The sequence below is a fragment of the Sciurus vulgaris genome (genome assembly GCF_902686455.1).
Source record: "Sciurus vulgaris genome assembly, chromosome: 10".
Taxonomy (NCBI): Eukaryota; Metazoa; Chordata; class Mammalia; order Rodentia; family Sciuridae; genus Sciurus; species Sciurus vulgaris.
Window position 1 is genome coordinate 145146168 of NC_136470.1, and position 19826 is coordinate 145165993.

The window sequence follows — 19826 nt, forward strand, 5'->3', positions numbered from 1 at the left end:
GAGCCTAGAAGAAAGAATGAGGAAGAGGAAGAAAAAAGGAGGGAGAGGAGGCAAAGTTGAAGGATGAAGTGGAAGAGGAGGAAATAGAAGAGGAAAAAGAAGAAGGAAGAAATAGGGAAGGAGAAGGAAGAGAAAGAGGAGGAGGAGCAGGAGGAGGGGGAAGAGGAAGATGAGAAGAAGAAGAGAAGAGGAGGAAGAAAGTCTCCCAAATGTGGATGTCTGGCAAATAACCTAGTAACAAAGGTACCAGATATTCAATGAACCAAAGCTGGAAAAATATGAGCAGGAAAATAAAGAGCTTTAATAGTGAAATATAATTGAAAGCAAAAAATGAATGTTTACTGACATAAATAAGTAATTATAATAAGTGAAGGGAACAGACATATCTTTCTTTGAAAACAAAGTAGGTGGACAGCATCCCCTCCTGCAGGTGAAGTTTAGTACCCTTCTCCTTTTCTGGGTGGGCATATTCAGGGACTTGATTGCAAAGAAGAGTGTAGAAAAAAAGGCAAAAATCAAGTGACTTCCCAATGATGAATCTGCCAAATTCGTCAAATTCAATCATACTGACCATGTATGGACACTAGCACCTCAAGGATTTCAATGCCATCAGCTAACCCCATCATGCTTTGACAAGAAGGCACTCCACCTCTGTCCTATTCCTTCCAAACTATTTAACCACCACTGTCTTAAAATACACACCAAAAAAATACCAATGAAAACCATGTAAGGCACATGGTACAAAACGTGTGGCCAGCATTTGCCATTATTGTGAAGACCATGATAAATAAGAAAACAGAGAGCTACAGTTATCTTCACAGGAGAATGAAAGTGACCAATTTCACAAGAAAGAAACAAACCTTAAGGATATAAACTCCCTCCTCCAGTGTTGAGGGCCTACCTGTCAGTGATCAAATAGAATTTGTTCTGTGTTTTTAATTAGCACTTATTAATTGCACATGTTAATGTGATTCAATGCGATATTTCCAAATGCATGGTAAGCGGTGAACTTTCTAATTATCCATTGTTCACTCTCACCCAATGCCCTGCCCCAGCACCCTTCCCAGTCCCTAGGAATCATGATTGTGCTTCTAAATTTAAAAGAATTCAACTCTAGTGTATAGGTGGCAAACATGGTAATAGAACAGAGATTTCTGAAGTCACAAACAAGCATTTTCTGGAATGACCTCCTCCCCACATCTCAGACTCTGGCAATAGTAATGCCTGGCTGGAAAGAATATCAGGGGTAAGAGTGAGTGTCTCTCATAAGTGTCAAAGGCAATATTGAGAACAGTTAGTGTCAGAGTTCACAATTTGGATAATGAGTATGAGCTCACATGAGGGTGTTACGTGAGTGACAGAGGCCAAAATGAGGACATTATGTGAATATCAGAAGTCACAGCAAGGATATTATATATGTCATGGGACACAAATATGGTAGTACATGAATGTCAGAGGCCACATTAAGGATATTATATGAATGTCAGAGGCAAAAGTGAGGACATTTTGTGAGTGTCATGAGCCACAATGAGGGTATCATATGAATGTCAGAGACCAAAATGAGGCCATCAGAAGCAACATGGGTAGAGCTGGCTGTGCCTGACGGGGCGTCTGACGCGAAGTTGGGTGGGGTAGAGAGTAGGGGGCGGTAGTCGGGGGTGGTGGGAGAAGGAGGAGGCGGCGAATCACTTATAAATGGCGCCCAAGCAGGACCCGAAGCCGAAATTCCAGGAGGGTGAGCGAGTACTGTGCTTTCATGGGCCTCTCCTTTATGAAGCAAAGTGTGTTAAAGTTGCCATAAAGGACAAACAAGTGAAATACTTTATACATTACAGTGGTTGGAATAAAAATTGGGATGAATGGGTTCCAGAGAGCAGAGTACTCAAGTACGTGGACACCAATCTGCAGAAACAGCGAGAACTCCAAAAAGCCAATCAGGAGCAGTATGCAGAGGGGAAGATGAGAGGGGCTGCTCCAGGAAAGAAGACATCCGGTTTGCAACAGAAAAATGTTGAAGTGAAAACAAAAAAGAATAAACAGAAAACACCTGGAAATGGAGATGGTGGCAGTACCAGTGAGACACCTCAGCCTCCCCGGAAGAAAAGGGCCCGGGTAGATCCTACTGTTGAAAATGAAGAAACATTTATGAACAGAGTTGAAGTTAAAGTAAAGATTCCTGAAGAACTAAAACCATGGCTTGTTGATGACTGGGATTTAATTACCAGACAAAAACAGCTGTTTTATCTTCCTGCCAAGAAGAATGTGGATTCTATTCTAGAGGATTATGCAAATTACAAGAAATCTCGAGGAAACACAGATAATAAGGAGTATGCCGTTAATGAAGTTGTGGCAGGAATAAAAGAGTACTTCAACGTAATGTTGGGCACTCAACTGCTCTACAAATTTGAGAGACCACAGTATGCTGAAATCCTTGCAGATCATCCTGATGCACCCATGTCCCAGGTGTATGGAGCACCACATCTACTGAGATTATTTGTGCGAATTGGAGCAATGTTGGCCTATACTCCTCTGGATGAGAAGAGCCTTGCTTTATTACTGAATTATCTTCACGATTTCCTCAAATACCTGGCAAAGAACTCTGCAACTTTGTTTAGTGCCAGCGATTATGAAGTGGCCCCTCCTGAATACCATCGGAAAGCAGTGTGAGGAGGCACTGTTTGCTCACTTGTGTTTGGATCTCTGTAAACACATTTTTGTTCTTAGTCCTTCTCTTGTACAAATGATGTACTTTGAAGATGTTAGTGTATAACAGAATTGATGTTTGTTTTCTGTTTGAATTTAAACAGAGAAAATAAAAGGGGTCACTACTCCCTTTTCCTTTCCTTTTTTTTAAAATTTCATTTCAAAGTTGCTACCAGTGTATTCAATAATGGACAACAGAGAGACATGCTGTAGAGTGTTTGCCTAGTTGACAAAGCTGCTTTTGAATGCTGGTGGTTCTATTCCTTTGACACTACGCACTTTTATAATATGTGTTAATGCTATATGACAAAATGCTCTGATTCCTAGTGCCAAAGGTTCAATTCAGTGTATATAACTGAACACACTCATCCATTTGTGCTCCCCCCCCCTTTTTTTTTTAATGGTGCTTAAAGTAAAGAGCCCATCCTTCGCAAGTCATCCATGTTGTTCCTTAGGCATTATATCTTTGCTCAAATTGTTGAAGAATGGTGGCTTGTTTCATGGTTTTTGTATTTGTGTCTTATGCACGTTTTAACATGATAGACGCAATGCATTGTGTAGCTACAGTTTTCTGGAAAAGTCAATCTTTTAGGAATTGTTTTTCAAATCTTCAATAAATTTTTTCTTTAAATTTCAAAAAAAAAAAAAAAGAAGCAACATGGAATATTCTATGTGTGTCAGAGGTTATAGTCAGAGTATTTTGTCAAATTCTGGGACCACAGTGAAGGCATGATATAAATGTCAGAGGCCACTGTGAGGATATTATGTGAAGGTCATAGGTCACAGTTCAGATATTATGTATCAGAAGTCACAGTGAGAGTATTATGTGAGTGTCAGAGGTCAAGTGAGCATACTGTGTAAATTTCAATTCCACAGTGGGAATCAGTGATCACAGTGTAGGTATTATGAACATGTTAGATGGCTCCATGAGGATATTTTATTAGTTCCAGAGTTCAGAGTAGGGATATTATATGAATCAGAGGCTACAGTGAGGATATTATGTGAGTGTCAAAGGCCACAGAGATAATATTATGTGAGTGTCATAGACCAAGTGAGGATATTTTATGAATATTAGGGGCAACTCTGAGGGTATTGCATGAGTATCAAAGGCCACATTGAAGATATTATGAGTTTCAGAGGTCACAGAGAAGACATAGTATGAGTGTCAGAGATCACAGTAAGGGTATTTTGTCAATGTCAGAGGCCATATGGAGTATATTACATGAGTGTCCGAGGCTACAGTAAGAATATCAAGTTAGTGTCAGATGCCAAGTTTGGATATTATGTGTGGGTCAGAAAACACAGTTATGGTATAATATGAAAGTTAGAGGCAACAGATGGCATATTTTATCACTATTTAGACCACACTAAGAATATTATGTGACTGTAAGATGCCAAGTGAGGTTATTATGTGAATGCCAAGTACCACAAGGAGGATATTATATGACTTTCAGAGGCAACAGTGAGGGGACTATATGAGTGTCAATGGCCATAATGCAGATATGAACTCAGTATCAGAGATCATATTGAGGATATAATGTGAGTGTCAGGGGTCACAATGAGAATATTATGTGTGTTTCAGGGACCAAATGAGGCTATTACAAGACTAAGAGGCTTAGTGAGGATATTATGTGTCAGATGACCTGTGAGAATATTATGTGCCAGTGGTCAATGTGAAGGTATTAGCTGAATGTCATATTCCACATTTACAATATTTCATCAATGTCCTGTGCTACAGTGAAGATAATATGTTAGTGTTTCAGTCCGCAGAGAGGGTATTGAGTATAAGAGGTCATAGTGAAGTTATTAAGAGTCTCAGAGGTCCCAGTGAGGATATTATGTGAATTTTATGGGACACAGTGACATTATGATTTGTTGTGAGTGACAAAGGTAATTGAGAATATATGTTAAGTGTCAGAGACCAAAGTGCTGATAGTATGTGAATGACAGAGGCCAAGTGAGGATATTATGTGAGGGTTAGATGCCAATGAAGACATTATGTGAGATTCAGAGGTCAGAGTCAGGATTTTATGTGACTATCTGAGGTAAAAATGAGGATACTATGTGATTGTTAGAGGATACAGTGTGGATATCAGGTTAGTGGCAGAGGCCAACTGTGGATATTACCTGTGTGTTAGAAGACAGAGTGAGGGTATTATGTGAGAGTCAGAGGTCACATTTATAAAATTCTTTCAACATCCTTGGCCACAGTGAGGATTTTCTATGAATGTCAGAGGCCACATTTGGGATATTTTGTCAACATCCAGGTCAACAGTGAAGATATGTGAGTGCCAGAGGCCACAGTGAGGATATGTGAATGTCAGGGGCTAGAGTGAGGATATTATATTGGTGACCAAGGCCACATTGAGGATATAAAGACAATGTCAGAGGTCACAGTGAGGGTTCTATGTGAGTCTCATGGGGCACAATGAGGATATTAGGTGAGGAACAAAGTATACATTAATGATATTATTAAATTAATGTCCAAAGCCACAGTAAAAATGTTATATAAGTGTAAGAGGTCAAGTGATTATATAATGTGTCAGAGACCATTATTGATATCATGTGAGTTTCAGAGACCACAGTGAAGGTATTATAAGAGTTCCAGAGGCCAGGTGAGGATAATATGTCAATGTCAGAGGCCACATGGAGGCTATTAAGTAAATGTCAGAGGCAAAGTGAGGATACTATTTGAATATCAGGAACCATATGTGGATATTATTTGACTACCAGAAGCATAGTGAGGACATTATGTGAAGGTCAGAGGTCACAGTCAAGGAACTGTGTATCACATGTTACAATGAGTGACATGTAAGTGTTGGAGGCTAGGGTGAGGATATCATATGAGTGTCTGAGGAAGCAGTAAGAATATTTTGGTAGTGTCACAGGCCAAGGAAGGGTGTTATATGAGTGTTAGAAGACAAAGTTAGGGTATTATGTGACAGTCAGGGGCCACAGGACATTTGTCAATGTTTATGGGCACAGTGAGAATATTATTTCAAAAATGGAACTACAATAAGGTACTTTGTGAGTGTTTTGTGATGATATTATGTGAATTTCAGGGGTAACAGTGAGGATATTAATGGAATGTAAGAGGATACAGTGGTGGTATTATGTGAATATCGGGTTAACTCTGAGGGTAGTACATGAAGGTCAAATACCACACTGAGGATATTTAGTTAGTGTCAGACATCACAGTGCAGATATTATGTGAGTTTAAGAGTTCACAGTGAGGGTATTACGTGAGTGGCAAGGGCCACAGTTTGAAGATATTATGTGAGTATCAGAGGCCAGGTGAACATATAATGTGAGAATCAAAGGCAATACTGAGGATATTATGTGACTGATAGGGGTTGCAGTGAGAGTATCATGTGAGTGACAGAGGCATCACTTAGGACATTTTGCCAATGTCCAGGTCATACTGGGGATATTAGGTGTATGTCAGAGGCCACTGTGAGGATATTATGTGAAGATTAGAGTGCACATTTAAGATATTGAGTAAATATGGGAGGCAAATATAGTCACAGAAAGAGATTTCTGCAGCTACAAACAAGAGAAAAATGCACTTTCTGGAATCACCTTCTTCCCACATCTCAGAGACCACCAATGTTCATGCCAGGCTGTGTCTTCCTTAAGTTCATTGTCCCAAATCACAAAAATGTCCTCCAGCTGTTGCCTTCACTGTGCCACCTTCTATTCTTCCATAAGTCATCCAGGTGATTTTAGATCCCACCACCTGTGGACACTGGTGCCACTGAGAGCATCAGAAACATCTATGACACCAAATCTAATGATCCCTCCTTGGTCGCCTTCTAGTTCACTTTTGAACAGTCTTCAGTACTACAGGTCCTGCCTTTCTTTTTATAATTCTCTCTTCCCAGAAATCCATGTTGTTTCATTTCCCTGGTTTTCCATCCCGCTAACTGGAAGCCCCTGCTCTCTGTCTCCTTCATTGTCTTCTTCTCCTTTGCTAAATATAGGTATGTCCCCAGCACAGAGCAAGGTTCCTGTGCTTCTCCATCTTCATCTCACACTAGGTCCCCTCAGTCTCATGGCAGGAAGTATTCACCTCTCCTGCCTCTCAAGTGTTCATCTACTTCCCAGCCCTCTGCTCTCACCTGCAGACCTCTCCATGTGGATATCTAGGAGGCATTACAAACAACACAAGAGCCTTCCTCAAAGCCAGTGCTCTATTCCTACTCACATCATCTTTCAGACCCATCCTGTACTGGAAGTTAACAACCCCCTAGGTTGCACAAAAAAAACTTCAGAAATTGTCATTGGTCTTTTTTCCCTTCCCCCCACCTCAATCCATCACCAATCCCCGCTTGTTCTAGAGACAAAATTATAAGCACATATGTGTATGTGTGTGTGTGTGTGTGTGTGTACAAAATTATATACATATAAATTATGCAATTACATGTAGTTATATGTATATAAAATATCTGTAATTATAAATAAATCAGGTTCAACCACTCTCATTCCCTTACCTAGTTATGCCATCATGTTATATAATATATATTCTAGGGGCCGAAGAAATCACTCAGTTTGGCAAATGCTCACCTCCAAAGGGTGCATCAGAGGGGAAATATGTATATATATGTATATTTATATATATGTATATAAATATGTATATATATGTATATAAATATGTATATATATATATATATTTGATTGATACACATGTCCATGGTGGCAAGTTCTGCAAAATGCCACAAATTCTTCTCATATCAGAGGGACTTAAAGGCTGCTTTTGCCAAAAACTACTGATTCTTCACTGGGGTCTACAGATGCCCAATGAGTAAATAAAAGCAAAATAACTTGGCATCTCTGATACTTAATTACACATACATGTGTATAAATATATGTCTATATATACACATATATATTCTATCTATTGGCTTATAATAATCAAAGCTTAGAAAAGAACACAACATGCCTCCAACATTAGCAAAGATTCCTGCAGCATCCCAGGAACAGCAGTTGTGGAAGAGGCCATGACTGAATTGAGATGCTAACCTCACTTCTCAATAAAATTTCGAGAAAAAAAATACCTGAATATCTATCTATCTATCTATCTATCTATCTATCTATCTATCTATCTATCTATCTATCATCTATCTATCTGCATTGTCTTCTCCTGATGACAATGAACACTGCAGTGGGTACTGAGTGTAATAATACTCCCTTTCATAGCTGGACAGTTAATTCTATACACAAAACTCATTAAGAGTTGTATCCCTCAAAAATAAAACATAAAATAAAATAATGGTTGTTTGTAAAACAGCAGCTTTGAAGGGCTTTCTCAAACTTCATTAACCAAACCAATGACTATGTAGGCAGATGTTATAGTGGAATCTAGAAAAAGTCTTATGTGCAATTCTGGCACCATCTAGCATCTAATCAGGAGTTAGCACTTCTAACAGGAGAAAACCCACATCAACCAGAGAGGTATGTACTGGTAGAGGTGAGACAGATGCTCTTGCAACCTAAGGGCTAGTTCCTTAGGAGTCCTTCATCTTACAGGTAGGAAAGTACTAGGGGTAGCTAAGTGACATGTGGGGTGTACTTTAGAATAAAGGAGCAGGTGAAACTTTGCTGTGGATGGTAACATTAGATCACACACATAAAGGGGTCAGTGCTCCATGTTATTTTAGTGCCTGAATTCTTGGGCTAGACCAGTGGAACAGCAGCTCACACCAGAGCGGGAGCAGGGATTCCTGACTCTTTTCTATGTCCTCTCACCTAGAGCAGAACTTCATACCAAATACTTCTTTTTTTAAAAAATGCAACAGAGGTATGTTTCCATATATAAAACTAAATGATAGCACTGTCAAAACACAGATCTCCCACCCCATCCAGGCCAAACAGCCTTTTAGAGAATCATGAAGCTGGGGCTTGGCTTCACAACAGCCTGAGAGGCAGATCTCTTTCTTTGCCAGGCAAAGATCTCTTTATTTACACAGGCAGTGGGTTCCACAAGATGGCCCCTGGCAAGGGTCAAGGCCACCTTCCCCATCTATGCTTCTCTCACTGCCCAGGTGCCAGGAAGCCCCTGCAGGTGGCTGAGTGAGGTACAATGTGGGATCCAGACCAGACTCCATCCAGATTCTGGTGCCTCACAGGCTTACCCTCTCTGGACCTCTAGGTCTCACCGTCTACACAGCAGGTACCAGAAATCTCTCTGAGTACACTGGGACAATGGTCGCTCCCAAAAAACAAAGTGTCTAAGGTGACATCCCCAGGACTGATTCCAGGAACCCCACAGACCCCAATGCACCTTGAGTACATGGAAAGTTCACAGCATCCCATGAGAGGGAAGGATTAAGCAAGATTGTGCCTCAGAGTCTTGAGCCCCCCTCTGTTGCCTAATTGTATAAATGGGGAAACTGAGGCCCAATGGAACAGCCTGAAATAACATTCCTGGTCCAAGATCTCAGGGGTCTGCTTCCCCGCTGGGTTCACAGTAACTTCTGACAGTATTTTCAGACATATGCACCTCTCCTGACTCCCTTTGCCTCCTGTGGATACACCCACAATGCCCTCCACTCACATGTGGGCTCCTGGTTCCAGTGCCTATCTCACTGAGGAGCTCTGGATGGGGCGCGCCTCCCACCTGCTTCCCCTTGCCCTGCCTCGCCCACTGCTTCTAAGCCTTTGACTCCATTTGCTCAGCTGGCTCCACCCCACCTGCTCCGCCCACCACTGTGGTTCCACTGGGCCCTCTCAACTTTCTCCCATAGGCTCTGCCCTACATCTGCACTGCTTTGCAGCACCATGCCCACTCCACCCACATCCTCCCCTGCATTCCACCCACGTGGCTTGGCCTCTTCTGGCCCACTTAACTCACTGGTATCGAAAGTTTTCCCCTGTAGCCCTGGACCTCTTGTGGACTGGCTGGGTCAGTTCCACCTACATCCAGCAGCATCCCAAATGGTTCTGCACATCTTGATCAGCCATGCTTTTCAATCAACCTCACTCCTACACCTGCCCCCACTCATTACCCGGCTGCTCTGCCACTCCACCACTCTTTGAGAACTCCCTCCAAAATCAATGAAAGTTGTCCTACAATGTTACCCATGGTTGCAGATACCTCTCAGACTGAAGGACAACTGGACTTTGGGTCTGGTAACGTTGGGACCCCACAACCCAGGGGATGACCTTGGACAACTCTGTTCACCTGAGCCTTGGCCTCTCCATTTACACAATGCAACTGATGATAATTCTTGATTAGCAAGAGAGCAAGGATGTTTTTAGCATCATCTGTGTGTCAAGCAGATACTGGAAGCAGAAAAGACCAGTGAGCAAGAGAGCAAGGTCCCTGCCCTGCATGTGGAGAAGTCCAGCAGGATTAAAGGAGCATGTTTACACAGGACTTGGCCTTCTGCTACTCTCTAGCTCCGTGGTGTTCATCACCTTCTTTCAGCCTTTGAGCACAAGATGGGCACAGCTCCTTGGCAAACAAGAGTCATCTGTGCTCTCTTGGCCATCCAGCCCCATGCATTCTCAGAATGAGGAAGCCCAGGTGTCTGATCATGGCCATCTTTCTCAAGACTGGGTCTTGGAAGGAGAGCTTCTTTATAACTCTGTGTGAATAGCTTTCATTCTGATGGCTTGACTCAATGCTGCAGAGATGAGACAGCATTTGGGGACTTGGGTTACAAGCTTCAAAAAATAAACTGGGTTCTTTAAATAAAAATAACAAGTTAGAGGACACTAGAGACATCAAGGGAACCTGATGGTAAAGTTCAGTGAGAAGCTGGGCGGTGCCAGGTGATCACAGTACCCAAAACCCTGCACAACCCTCCCTGGATGCTGCTGCAAGGTGAGCACCCTGTAGGACTTTCTGTTGTCCCTTTATCATTGCTCAGATTCAAAGTCTCCAGAGAAAGAGCCTGATGGACTGGGTGTAGGCATCTGAAATTCTCCCCATCCAACTTGGTATTGAAGGATGAGCAGAAACTTGATAAAAGGTCAAAGGAAGGACATTCCAGATAAGAACAGCATGTATGTCCTCACAAAGTCATTGGGGGCCTCTCAGAGTCATGCAGTCACACTATCCCAGATGCTTTCCTTATCATGTCCTTCAATGCTCAAAATGCTTCAAAAATAGTGCTTTTTTTGGAAAACTGGTTACATTGTTTTATAAAAATGTTAAATATTCTCATAAAAAATTCAAGGTATACAGCAGAATACTGCAAAACTGGGCAGGAGAAAGGAAGCAAGAAAAAGAAAACTATTGTCCCAGACACCAGAATTAGCATTAAGCCACAAAATCGCAGAAGCCCTTATAGCCACATAGAAGGTAGGGAGGGAGGGGAGAATGGGAGAGGGACCAGGGGTAGAAAGAAGGAAAAGAATTTGATTAAAATAGGTCAAATGTTTATTATTATTTATTTAATTTTGTATATAAAGCATATCACCTGAATTTAAGAAAAGAAGAACAAATTCAGGTGAAAAAAAAGCATTTTCTTACTTCACACATTTCTTTTTTGTCCAAAACACCTATTTGATATAAGATCACCTCAATGTTGTGATTAATATATTGTCTCAAAATAAATTTAAAAATATATTTGAACATGTTCAGATATGGTTTAGTGGTGAAGCACCTTGTGTTCCTGGCCCAAAAAAAAAAAAAAAAAAAAAAAAAAAAAAGGAAAAGAAAATGAAACAACATAACAAAAAACTTGTGGATCTATTGACTTCAATTACATAATTTCAATTTTAGCATTTGTTTTTCTCTGTTGTGGAGGAGGCTGAAAGTTAATCCGTCACACATTTGTTCATAATCACACCCACCATTTAGCCTTCAGGCTGTGGTTTTCAGTACAAGATCTGTAAATTTACAGATCCTTGCCACCTCCTTTCCCTCGGATATTTCATCAAATCATAGGAGAGGACATAACACACCTGGCTCCTGGGACCCTGAATTCTTTATTTCTGCCTTAATTTAGGTTCAAGTCATTAACTGGCACAGCCCCACTGTAGAGATGGGAAAAGCAAAGCTTGCTCAAAGTCACTTTCCACATGGTCCATCAGTGCAGGAATTGAGATTTGGACCAGTGTCCACCTGTTATAGAGAGAGGGCTCAAAGAGCCACGGGGGCCCTGAGATTTTGGACTTGAGTGCTGGTATCCAGAGGAAAAAGACTTGTTCTCTGTGAACCTTCTGGGAAGTGAGAGGTCCTGGACAAGACTCAGAGCTTACTGTGCCCCAAGGGCTCAGATTAGGGACTGGACAGGCTTCCTGTGGTGCCTCCATTTCATCCCCAGAGACCTGAGAAAGAGATTACTGACAAAGGTTGCTGTTCCTCTTGGCCCAGATTTTTTCCAAACCTGAGGACAATGAACAGAAATTGGAACATGGAAGATATCTAATGCATCCCTTTTTCCTCTCATATAAAAATATGCCCACCAGATAGTGAATTTTTTTCCTTTATTTCAAAGAAGCCCAGAGGTGGGTATGTGAGCTGCCATTGCTTTCCAAACATGCCTTCATGTATAAGACCCTTCCTGTTTTCCATCCTGCCATCCTTTTCAAGACTGCTATCAGGGGAAGGGGAAGAAGGGAAAAACAAAGAGTTGGAGGCCCAGGGACTTTGAGCAATATCTCATTGGCCAGCATGTAATCTTAGGCACTCCTACCTGCAAAGGATGTTGGGGAATATAGTTTCTTTTGTGCTTTTTGTTTATTGGATTTGTTTTGTTTTTGGTGGTGTGGACTGAATCCAGGGGTACTTAAGCAATGAGCCTCCATACCTTACCTTTTTTGATTTTTAAAGACAAGTTCCCCTCTGTTGCTTAGTGTCTCAATATGTAGCTGAAGCTGACCTAAATCTTGCAAGTCTCCTGCATCAGCCCCCTGAGCCATTGGAATTATAGGCATGTGCCCCCACACCTGGTCATTTTTTTTTTATTAGGTGCTTGTGATGTAACCCAGAGCCAGGCACATGTCAGGCACTTGTTCTACCACTAATATGTACCTCCAGCCCTAAAAAAAAAAAAAAAAAAAAAGTCATTTTGTAATTTAGCAACACATTTTTAAAAAGTAAGGTCCCATTCAAACAAATGAGGGTTGTCTGGAGCTAGAACAGAGCAACCACTTGTACTTGGGTGGTGGATGTGTAGCAGAATGAGGGCAGAATCACAAAGTGCCATGGCGGGGTGGGCAATAAGTGATCACATATCCAGGATGCTAATGTGAATGAGCACTGATTGTTAAAGGAGGCCAGGTGAGGGTGGCTTGGTTGAGACATTATTCTTTCATGTGTGTAGGGGGACATCCAGGTGGAGTAGGGGCAGAGGATGAGTGCAATTGTGTGCTTAACCAATAAGCCACATTTTCAGCACTTTCTATTTTTATTTCAGAAAAGGATTAAGCTAAGTTGCTTAAGATCTCGCTAAGTTACTGAGGTTGGCTTTGAACACCCAATCCTCCTTTCTCAGCCTCCCCAACTGCTGAAATTATAGGCATGTGTCATTGCACTCATCCTGAAACAATTTTAAAATTTATTCCATGCTAATATGAATGTATATAAACTTACACTATAAAAATATACATATAATATTTTCACTATGTGATATAAATTTATAAGAAAGGGCATATGCCATTTATATGTACACCACTGTCACAAATTTAGAGAACAACTTCCTAGTGGTCAAATGTGACCAATAAAAGTTTGGACACATGGATGCTTTACTTATAACTTTCTATTCTTTTTTTTCCTGGACTTATCATTGGGGACAAAACCAAAAAATTGAATGAATAAATGCAGAAAATTTTGCCAACTTACCTAATTTTTAAATGAGTGTAATTTTGTATTTTTCTGGTGGTGGTAGAGAGTTTTAATTGTCCACCAATATTGCATGTTGGCACTCAAGCACTGAAGCTGAGAAGCTTGGTCACACAGAAGTCAAAACACAAAAGCTTCCTAGATTTATAAGAAAGAAAATGAGATTGTTGATGGGTAGGGAGTGCCCAAAACAGTGGAGAGCAGAAAGTAACTCTAAGGTTTTATAGCACATGGGCTTATTACAGTCTATAATAACTACTTATACAAGTCAAAATGCCAGAGAAATGTTTGCAGGTTTCAAACATAAAAATGCTAATATTTTGGAAGATAAAAATTATCCTGATTTGATCACACTGGATGCACATATTGAATTATAATTCTGGGTCTCATATTGAAGTAGACATAGATTACAATTAAAAATCAAATGAACAAAAATCAACAGTTTAATGTTTTAATCAAGGACCTACATCACCTTTGATTTTTAAATGGTATAGCATGTTAATGAATATTCAACTTTTATGGTTTTGCTTAATGTCTTGCCTTATAGAGTTACATGGTCTAAAGAGTCATGAAATAATTTAGTCTCACCCACATGATTTTCTGATGACTGGTATTTTTCAGTGGGTGGTTGGAAACCATTTAAAATACACACCCGCTATTTCAGATGCTTGACTTGAAGCACAAACATGTATTGTATGGAAAATATTCCATCAGATTAACATCAAATTTGATGTGTCAAGTTTAGCTTTGGTCTCTGAACTAGAGAAATATATTGCTTACTTCATGTGTGATAGGTTGACAGATCTGGCTCTATGAGAATGTTATAGGCCAGACTCTAGGGAAATGACTAAACAGACTCTGTTTTGCTCTGAGACTTCATGTTATGTAGGAAATAAGCTTCTCCCATGGGAACACCCCGCCTCTGTGCCCATCATCAGCTACTTGGTGTGACATGTTTAATAATGTACAATGGCAACTCCTACATAGTGAAAATTTGCTCTCTTTTGATTCCTATTGCTCCTAAGCAATGTACCATGTGAACAGTGATTGTGTGGATGTTAGCAACCATTCTTAATTTGTACCTAGGTAAGGATCATTATGACCCACTTCCCCCTCTGTCAATGATCTCAGGATGTTAATGTGTAATTTTGAATCATAGCAACAGACACTTATGATTAATGTGATTTTTGGTATAAGAACCCATACAACACTGTGGTCGGGGCTGTTCTCCCAATAGGCATTTTTGGGGGCATTGTGTGAGACAGTCAACTGGCTGGCTTAATAAAGACTCTCAAATTTTGACTTCTCAGTAGTGATTGGTCTGTTCTTAAGTTGTGCCCCATAACATTTGGAGGCCCCAGTGAGATCCTCGCTGCCTGGTGAGCAATCACCGCTCACCACTGACCTAGAAACTCCTGCAGAGGGGAGAGGCCACAATGTTGCTTCTAGGGGAAGTCCTCTGAGAGAAGTTCCTCAGCCCCAGGCTGCACTGTCTGTGGAGCCCCACCCTAGGACTGAACTAAGTTCTCCAAGAGTGTCACCTGTTTCTGCACACCTGGGAGACTGGTAAATCTGTTTCTGGTGGATCCGCATCTGGGGACTCTAAGGAAGGCTGGACACAGCATTACTTCTTGAGTCCAGGACTGGCAAGACATTGCTCAGTCCCTCTGGTCTGGAATCTGTAGTGGCTGCTTGCCTGTGTCCTTTGGTGTTTTATCTGTTCTGTGTTTGTTTGTCCTTTTATGTTTTTTTGTTGCCTTTAAGTGTAAGCATGGCTCAGTCTCTCTCACATCAGTCATGTACTCCCCTCCAGTGCATGTTAACTAATTTCCAGTAATTCCAGAAGAGAACCAGTGGCTATGGAACTGGCTGCAATGTCTTTTCTCTCTCTAAATTCTGTGAGAAAGAATGACCAACTTTGGAGATCAGATGGCCCCCACAGGGGACCACCAAATTGTCTTTGGGCAGCCTGAACAATCTGATCAAATGTTTTATAGTCAAATTTGGAAAAAAAAAAATGGTTAAAAGGGTTTTTAAGCATGTTCACTGAAGCTTTTATTAAAATGTAAACAGCTGCCAATAGAAACTTCCAACTATTGGAATTGGTCCACCAAGATGCCAGGCTAAAATTCTGATGGCTGCTGTCCAAGAGACCAGGAAAACCGGTTTAGAATAAGACCCCAACCTAAGGAGGCTCTCCCAAGGAGACCAATGGAAGCAAGTCCCCTTGCTGTCTCTTCGGGAAACTCCTTCAGGGAGGGATAGGGCATAACCTTTGTCTATATTCTCTTAATTTCTTTTCATCTCTGAGGAGAAGGATCACATCAGGATGGAGGCCAAAAAGACTTTAAAATTCTATTTTTTTGAGTTCATAATTTTGATCTGGTGTGCCTAGCTTAATTTTTGATCAGATTATAAATTATAAAGTTTTCTTAATGCTCTGTTTCATTCAGAGGCCAGTTTATAAGGGTTAACTCTCAATATAATGGGTTTTAAAAATAAGCTATAAGGTCTTTGTCCATCTGTTTATTTTATGTATATGTACACTGGTATATTGTCATGTCTACATATATTTGGTACCAAAATTGGCATATGAGCTCATAAATTAAAATTTTAAAAAATGGATCCAAATGCTTTTGATTTGCATAATTTAAAAGGTTTTTAATTCGGGTAAACAAAAGTATGACTTTCAAGTTACTAAACAGTTTTGTTTCCAGGTGGTCAAAAAATAAATAAAATGTTATTTTTATAAAGTGTCTAATATCAATTGTTTCTAGGTTTTTCCTCAACAGGAAAGATATGACTGATATGGCTCAATACAATTCTCTGATATCTTGGCTTTTAAAAAATAACTAAATTAGATTTAACATACATTGTATTGATCATGGATGTGTTAGAGATATCTGATTGGTTTAAAGAGTTAAAATGCTGTTAAATATAACATCAAGTACTCAACTTTTTAAATTGCACAGAGTAACGTACTTAAAACATTTTTGGTGTATTCATAAATTGGTAAATAAAAAAAGACTTAAATTTACTTTATGTTGTCACTGAAAACATGGTTACTAAAAGTCTTAACAGGCATTATTCTATATAAAGGGTCCAAAAGTTTCAACTGTATTTAAATAGAGTTTCTATAAGTAACAAAGTATTTCATCTGATTAAAATGGAGTAATTTGTCTAAATTCAGAAATTTATAAGGGTTGTCTCAAAATGTAAATTTTAAAAATAGGAATCAACTGATTAAAAAATTAAAACATTACAAGGTTTTAGATATAAAAATATGTTTAGTAAAAATTTTTCTAAGTAAAAATGTCCTTATGTGATAAAATAAGGCTGTAATACATCTAAGTAAACAAGGGTGTCTAATTAAGTGATTAAAAATGTTAATTAAGAGTAAATTTTAAAAGGTTTACGTGTATATGTAAGTAACACAACAGTTAAAACTATTCAAGGTGTTTTCCTAAGGTCAAATATTAATGTACTGATGTAAACCAAAGTTCAGTCTATATGCTAAAATGACCAATAATTCTTAAAGCATTAATTTACTCTTAACATTGTATCTGTTAACTTTTATTCTCCAGAACAACTAGTCTTAAAAATTGGGGGTTTGCACAATTCTGGTTAAACAGCAACTGTTATTTTAGAGTATTGTACTACATCACAAAGTCTAAATTTTCTTTAAAAGTTAAACATGGTTAATATAAAAACATCAATGTAATCTTCCAGGTATACAAGTCTTTAAAAGGTTTAAAATAACATTTTAAACTGTGTTTAAAGCTGGTGTTCTCCAACCTGAAGTTGTAATGGTAAATTTAAACTTATCAGAATAAGAAATTTTATTGGGGACTTATTTATATCATTTAGTGTTCTATAACTGGACCTGAACCTTATGTTGCCTTCTACACTGGGATAAAAATGTAAATGTATTTCTAAAAGATAATGAGAGCCTGATTTGTTTAAAGGTTAATATCATGAAACAAGAAAACATTTTGCCACATTACTACACAAAAGGAAAGTTAAAAGCTCTCTCAGCTTTCTTTGATTCATATTTCAGGTGTAATATCATACTGTGTTAGCTAACATTCATATATTTATGAAGAGCCCTGCCTTACCTGAGATAAAGTTCTGCCTCCCAACTTATTACATGTTACAGTGGCTCCAAAATAAGTCAGACTTCAGTTCACTTAAAGTTATATTCAAAAGATTGGTTTTTTGTTGTAGAATTACTGTAATCTCAAACAGAGGATATAATATATAGCTCAGTCAAAATTTAAGATAGCTATTACACAACTAAATATGTTTTTACTGTTGTTAATTCCATTTTGTATTTTCCTTGTAAACTTTGTAACTGTTCACTGATTAATGTTTTACAGAGGTACTGTTTCAAGAACAATCTAAATTAATTTGTGCTAATAAGCCATCACCTATGGGACAGATAATATAGACCACAGTTTAATAAAAGTTGGTAAATAACTATAAAGTCATAGACATTAAATTTAAAACCAAGTACTCTTACTGTATGACTTGTGAAACTGACTTGCTGGATGTTTAAGATCAAAACTTAAAGATTAAGATTAAAATAAAGGGGGTCAAGAGAATCAATATTTGGCTCTTGCCCTCAGAGTCAGCCTAAACCCAGGGAATTAGAGAACTTCTCTAAGGAGCTTTGCAACTCTGGGGCACACAACCTTCTGATCAGGGAGATTGATGAGACCACTAGAGGATAAGAAGCCAATCAGTGCACCTGCTGCAGAGGAGGGTCCTTGGAAAATGGAGCCATCCCTAATGCTTCCAAAGGAAGCCACCTCATCAAGGATGCCCTACCAGGTGAATGGCACTAAAGGAGCTAAGAAACTGCTCTCAAGTTCCCCAAGAGTGACCCCTGTGGGAATTAGCTGTCTCTTAACAGCAGATAGGAACAAGATCAATTTGACCAGCTTGATCTTAAACACCTAGCAAAACAGTTAAAACCAAAACACAGTCATTCCTGGACATTTTAAAAACTAAACAATTGTTATTTTAATGTAACTTGGGATGTACACTTGTGTTAGCATCCCCAAAATAAGTAGAACTAAAGGTAACAAAAAAGATTCTTAGACAAAAGTGCCTGATAACTACCAAAAGAAACGGCCAGAGTTATAAGTTTTTAGTCAGTTTAAGGTCTACAGACTTTTCTAGCCTCCAATACAGGCAGACTTAATCAATGTTTGCTAGTATGATTCTCTAGCCCTGAGTAGCAAAAATAAAGGGATCTCTACTGAACAAAAATATCATGCCAGTAAAAAGATATTTTACAGTAAGTAACAGTAAGTAACTTAACTAAGTGTTGTGTTTACATTCCTGATAACTCCAACAGTGTTAAGATTTACAATTAAGACCTTATTCTCTCCAGCCTTGTTAGACTTTATTAGGCCTTTTTATGTAAACAACATCTCAGCTCTTCCACCTCCTGGTAAGAGATTATTAATTTCTATCAGCTTCATGATATTCAATGACATGTTCCAAATGCTATTTATTTTGTACTCATGGTTTATTGTTTCTTTCACAGAACAAGACTTTTTACGCCTAGAAAGGAAATTTTTACTGCTTGCCCCACCCCACATCATCCTCTCTCAGCTCAAAGGAGCAAGAGCGGTCATTGCCCTTTGTCCTTATATCAATAAAAAGTCCCTAAAAGTAGAGGGTTAATAATAAACATTTTTTTAAATGACAGTCAATATAATTGTTAATATAAATTGGGTTAAATGACAAAAATAAGGGCCAGTTCGGGTTCAGAAAATTGGAGACAAATGACCTCTGAGAGATTAAAATGTTAATGCTTCCAGAGCCCTTCCTCCACCCTTACTAAGAACCTGCTCCTGTTCTAACCTATTATTAAGTCTCTCCAAATGTTCAACTTATGAAAGAACCAGCCCCAAGAGACCACTGATTTCCAACATCCATTTCAGTCAGAAGACTACGTCTAAGTCAAATGGTTCCAAAAAGGACTAACTTCTGGCTGAAATGGAGGGGGCCTTACTCACAACTTGGGCTCATCACATCTGAGTCAAGACAATAGAAAAATGGACAGCCCTCAGAGACCCCAAATACCGTCTAAAGATAAGACTGAAAAAATGTTAAACATGTTTTTTCTCTTGCTTGAGCTATGTCAGGAATACCTCCATGCTTAACCCTTCAACTTTTTGAGATTATCAAATGGGATGAATTCTGTGTTACTGTTTACATCTTTCCACAGGTGTACTATTATGATGGGGCAAAAAAAATGGAAAATATAGGACTCATGCATTGATCTAAACAGGTGGCCCCTGTACTTTTAATCAGATCATGC

The 19826-nt window shown here is 39.3% G+C and overlaps 1 protein-coding gene across 1 annotated transcript; it reads left to right on the forward strand.

The window, feature by feature from the left end:
- The first annotated feature begins 1637 nt into the window (after window positions 1-1637).
- On the forward strand, window positions 1638-2843 carry LOC306637878 (mortality factor 4-like protein 1). Its single transcript, XM_079100717.1, has one exon. The coding sequence runs from the start codon at window positions 1696-1698 to the stop codon at window positions 2665-2667; it is 972 nt and encodes a 323-aa protein (XP_078956843.1). The 5' UTR covers window positions 1638-1695; the 3' UTR covers window positions 2668-2843.
- Window positions 2844-19826: the final 16983 nt, after the last annotated feature.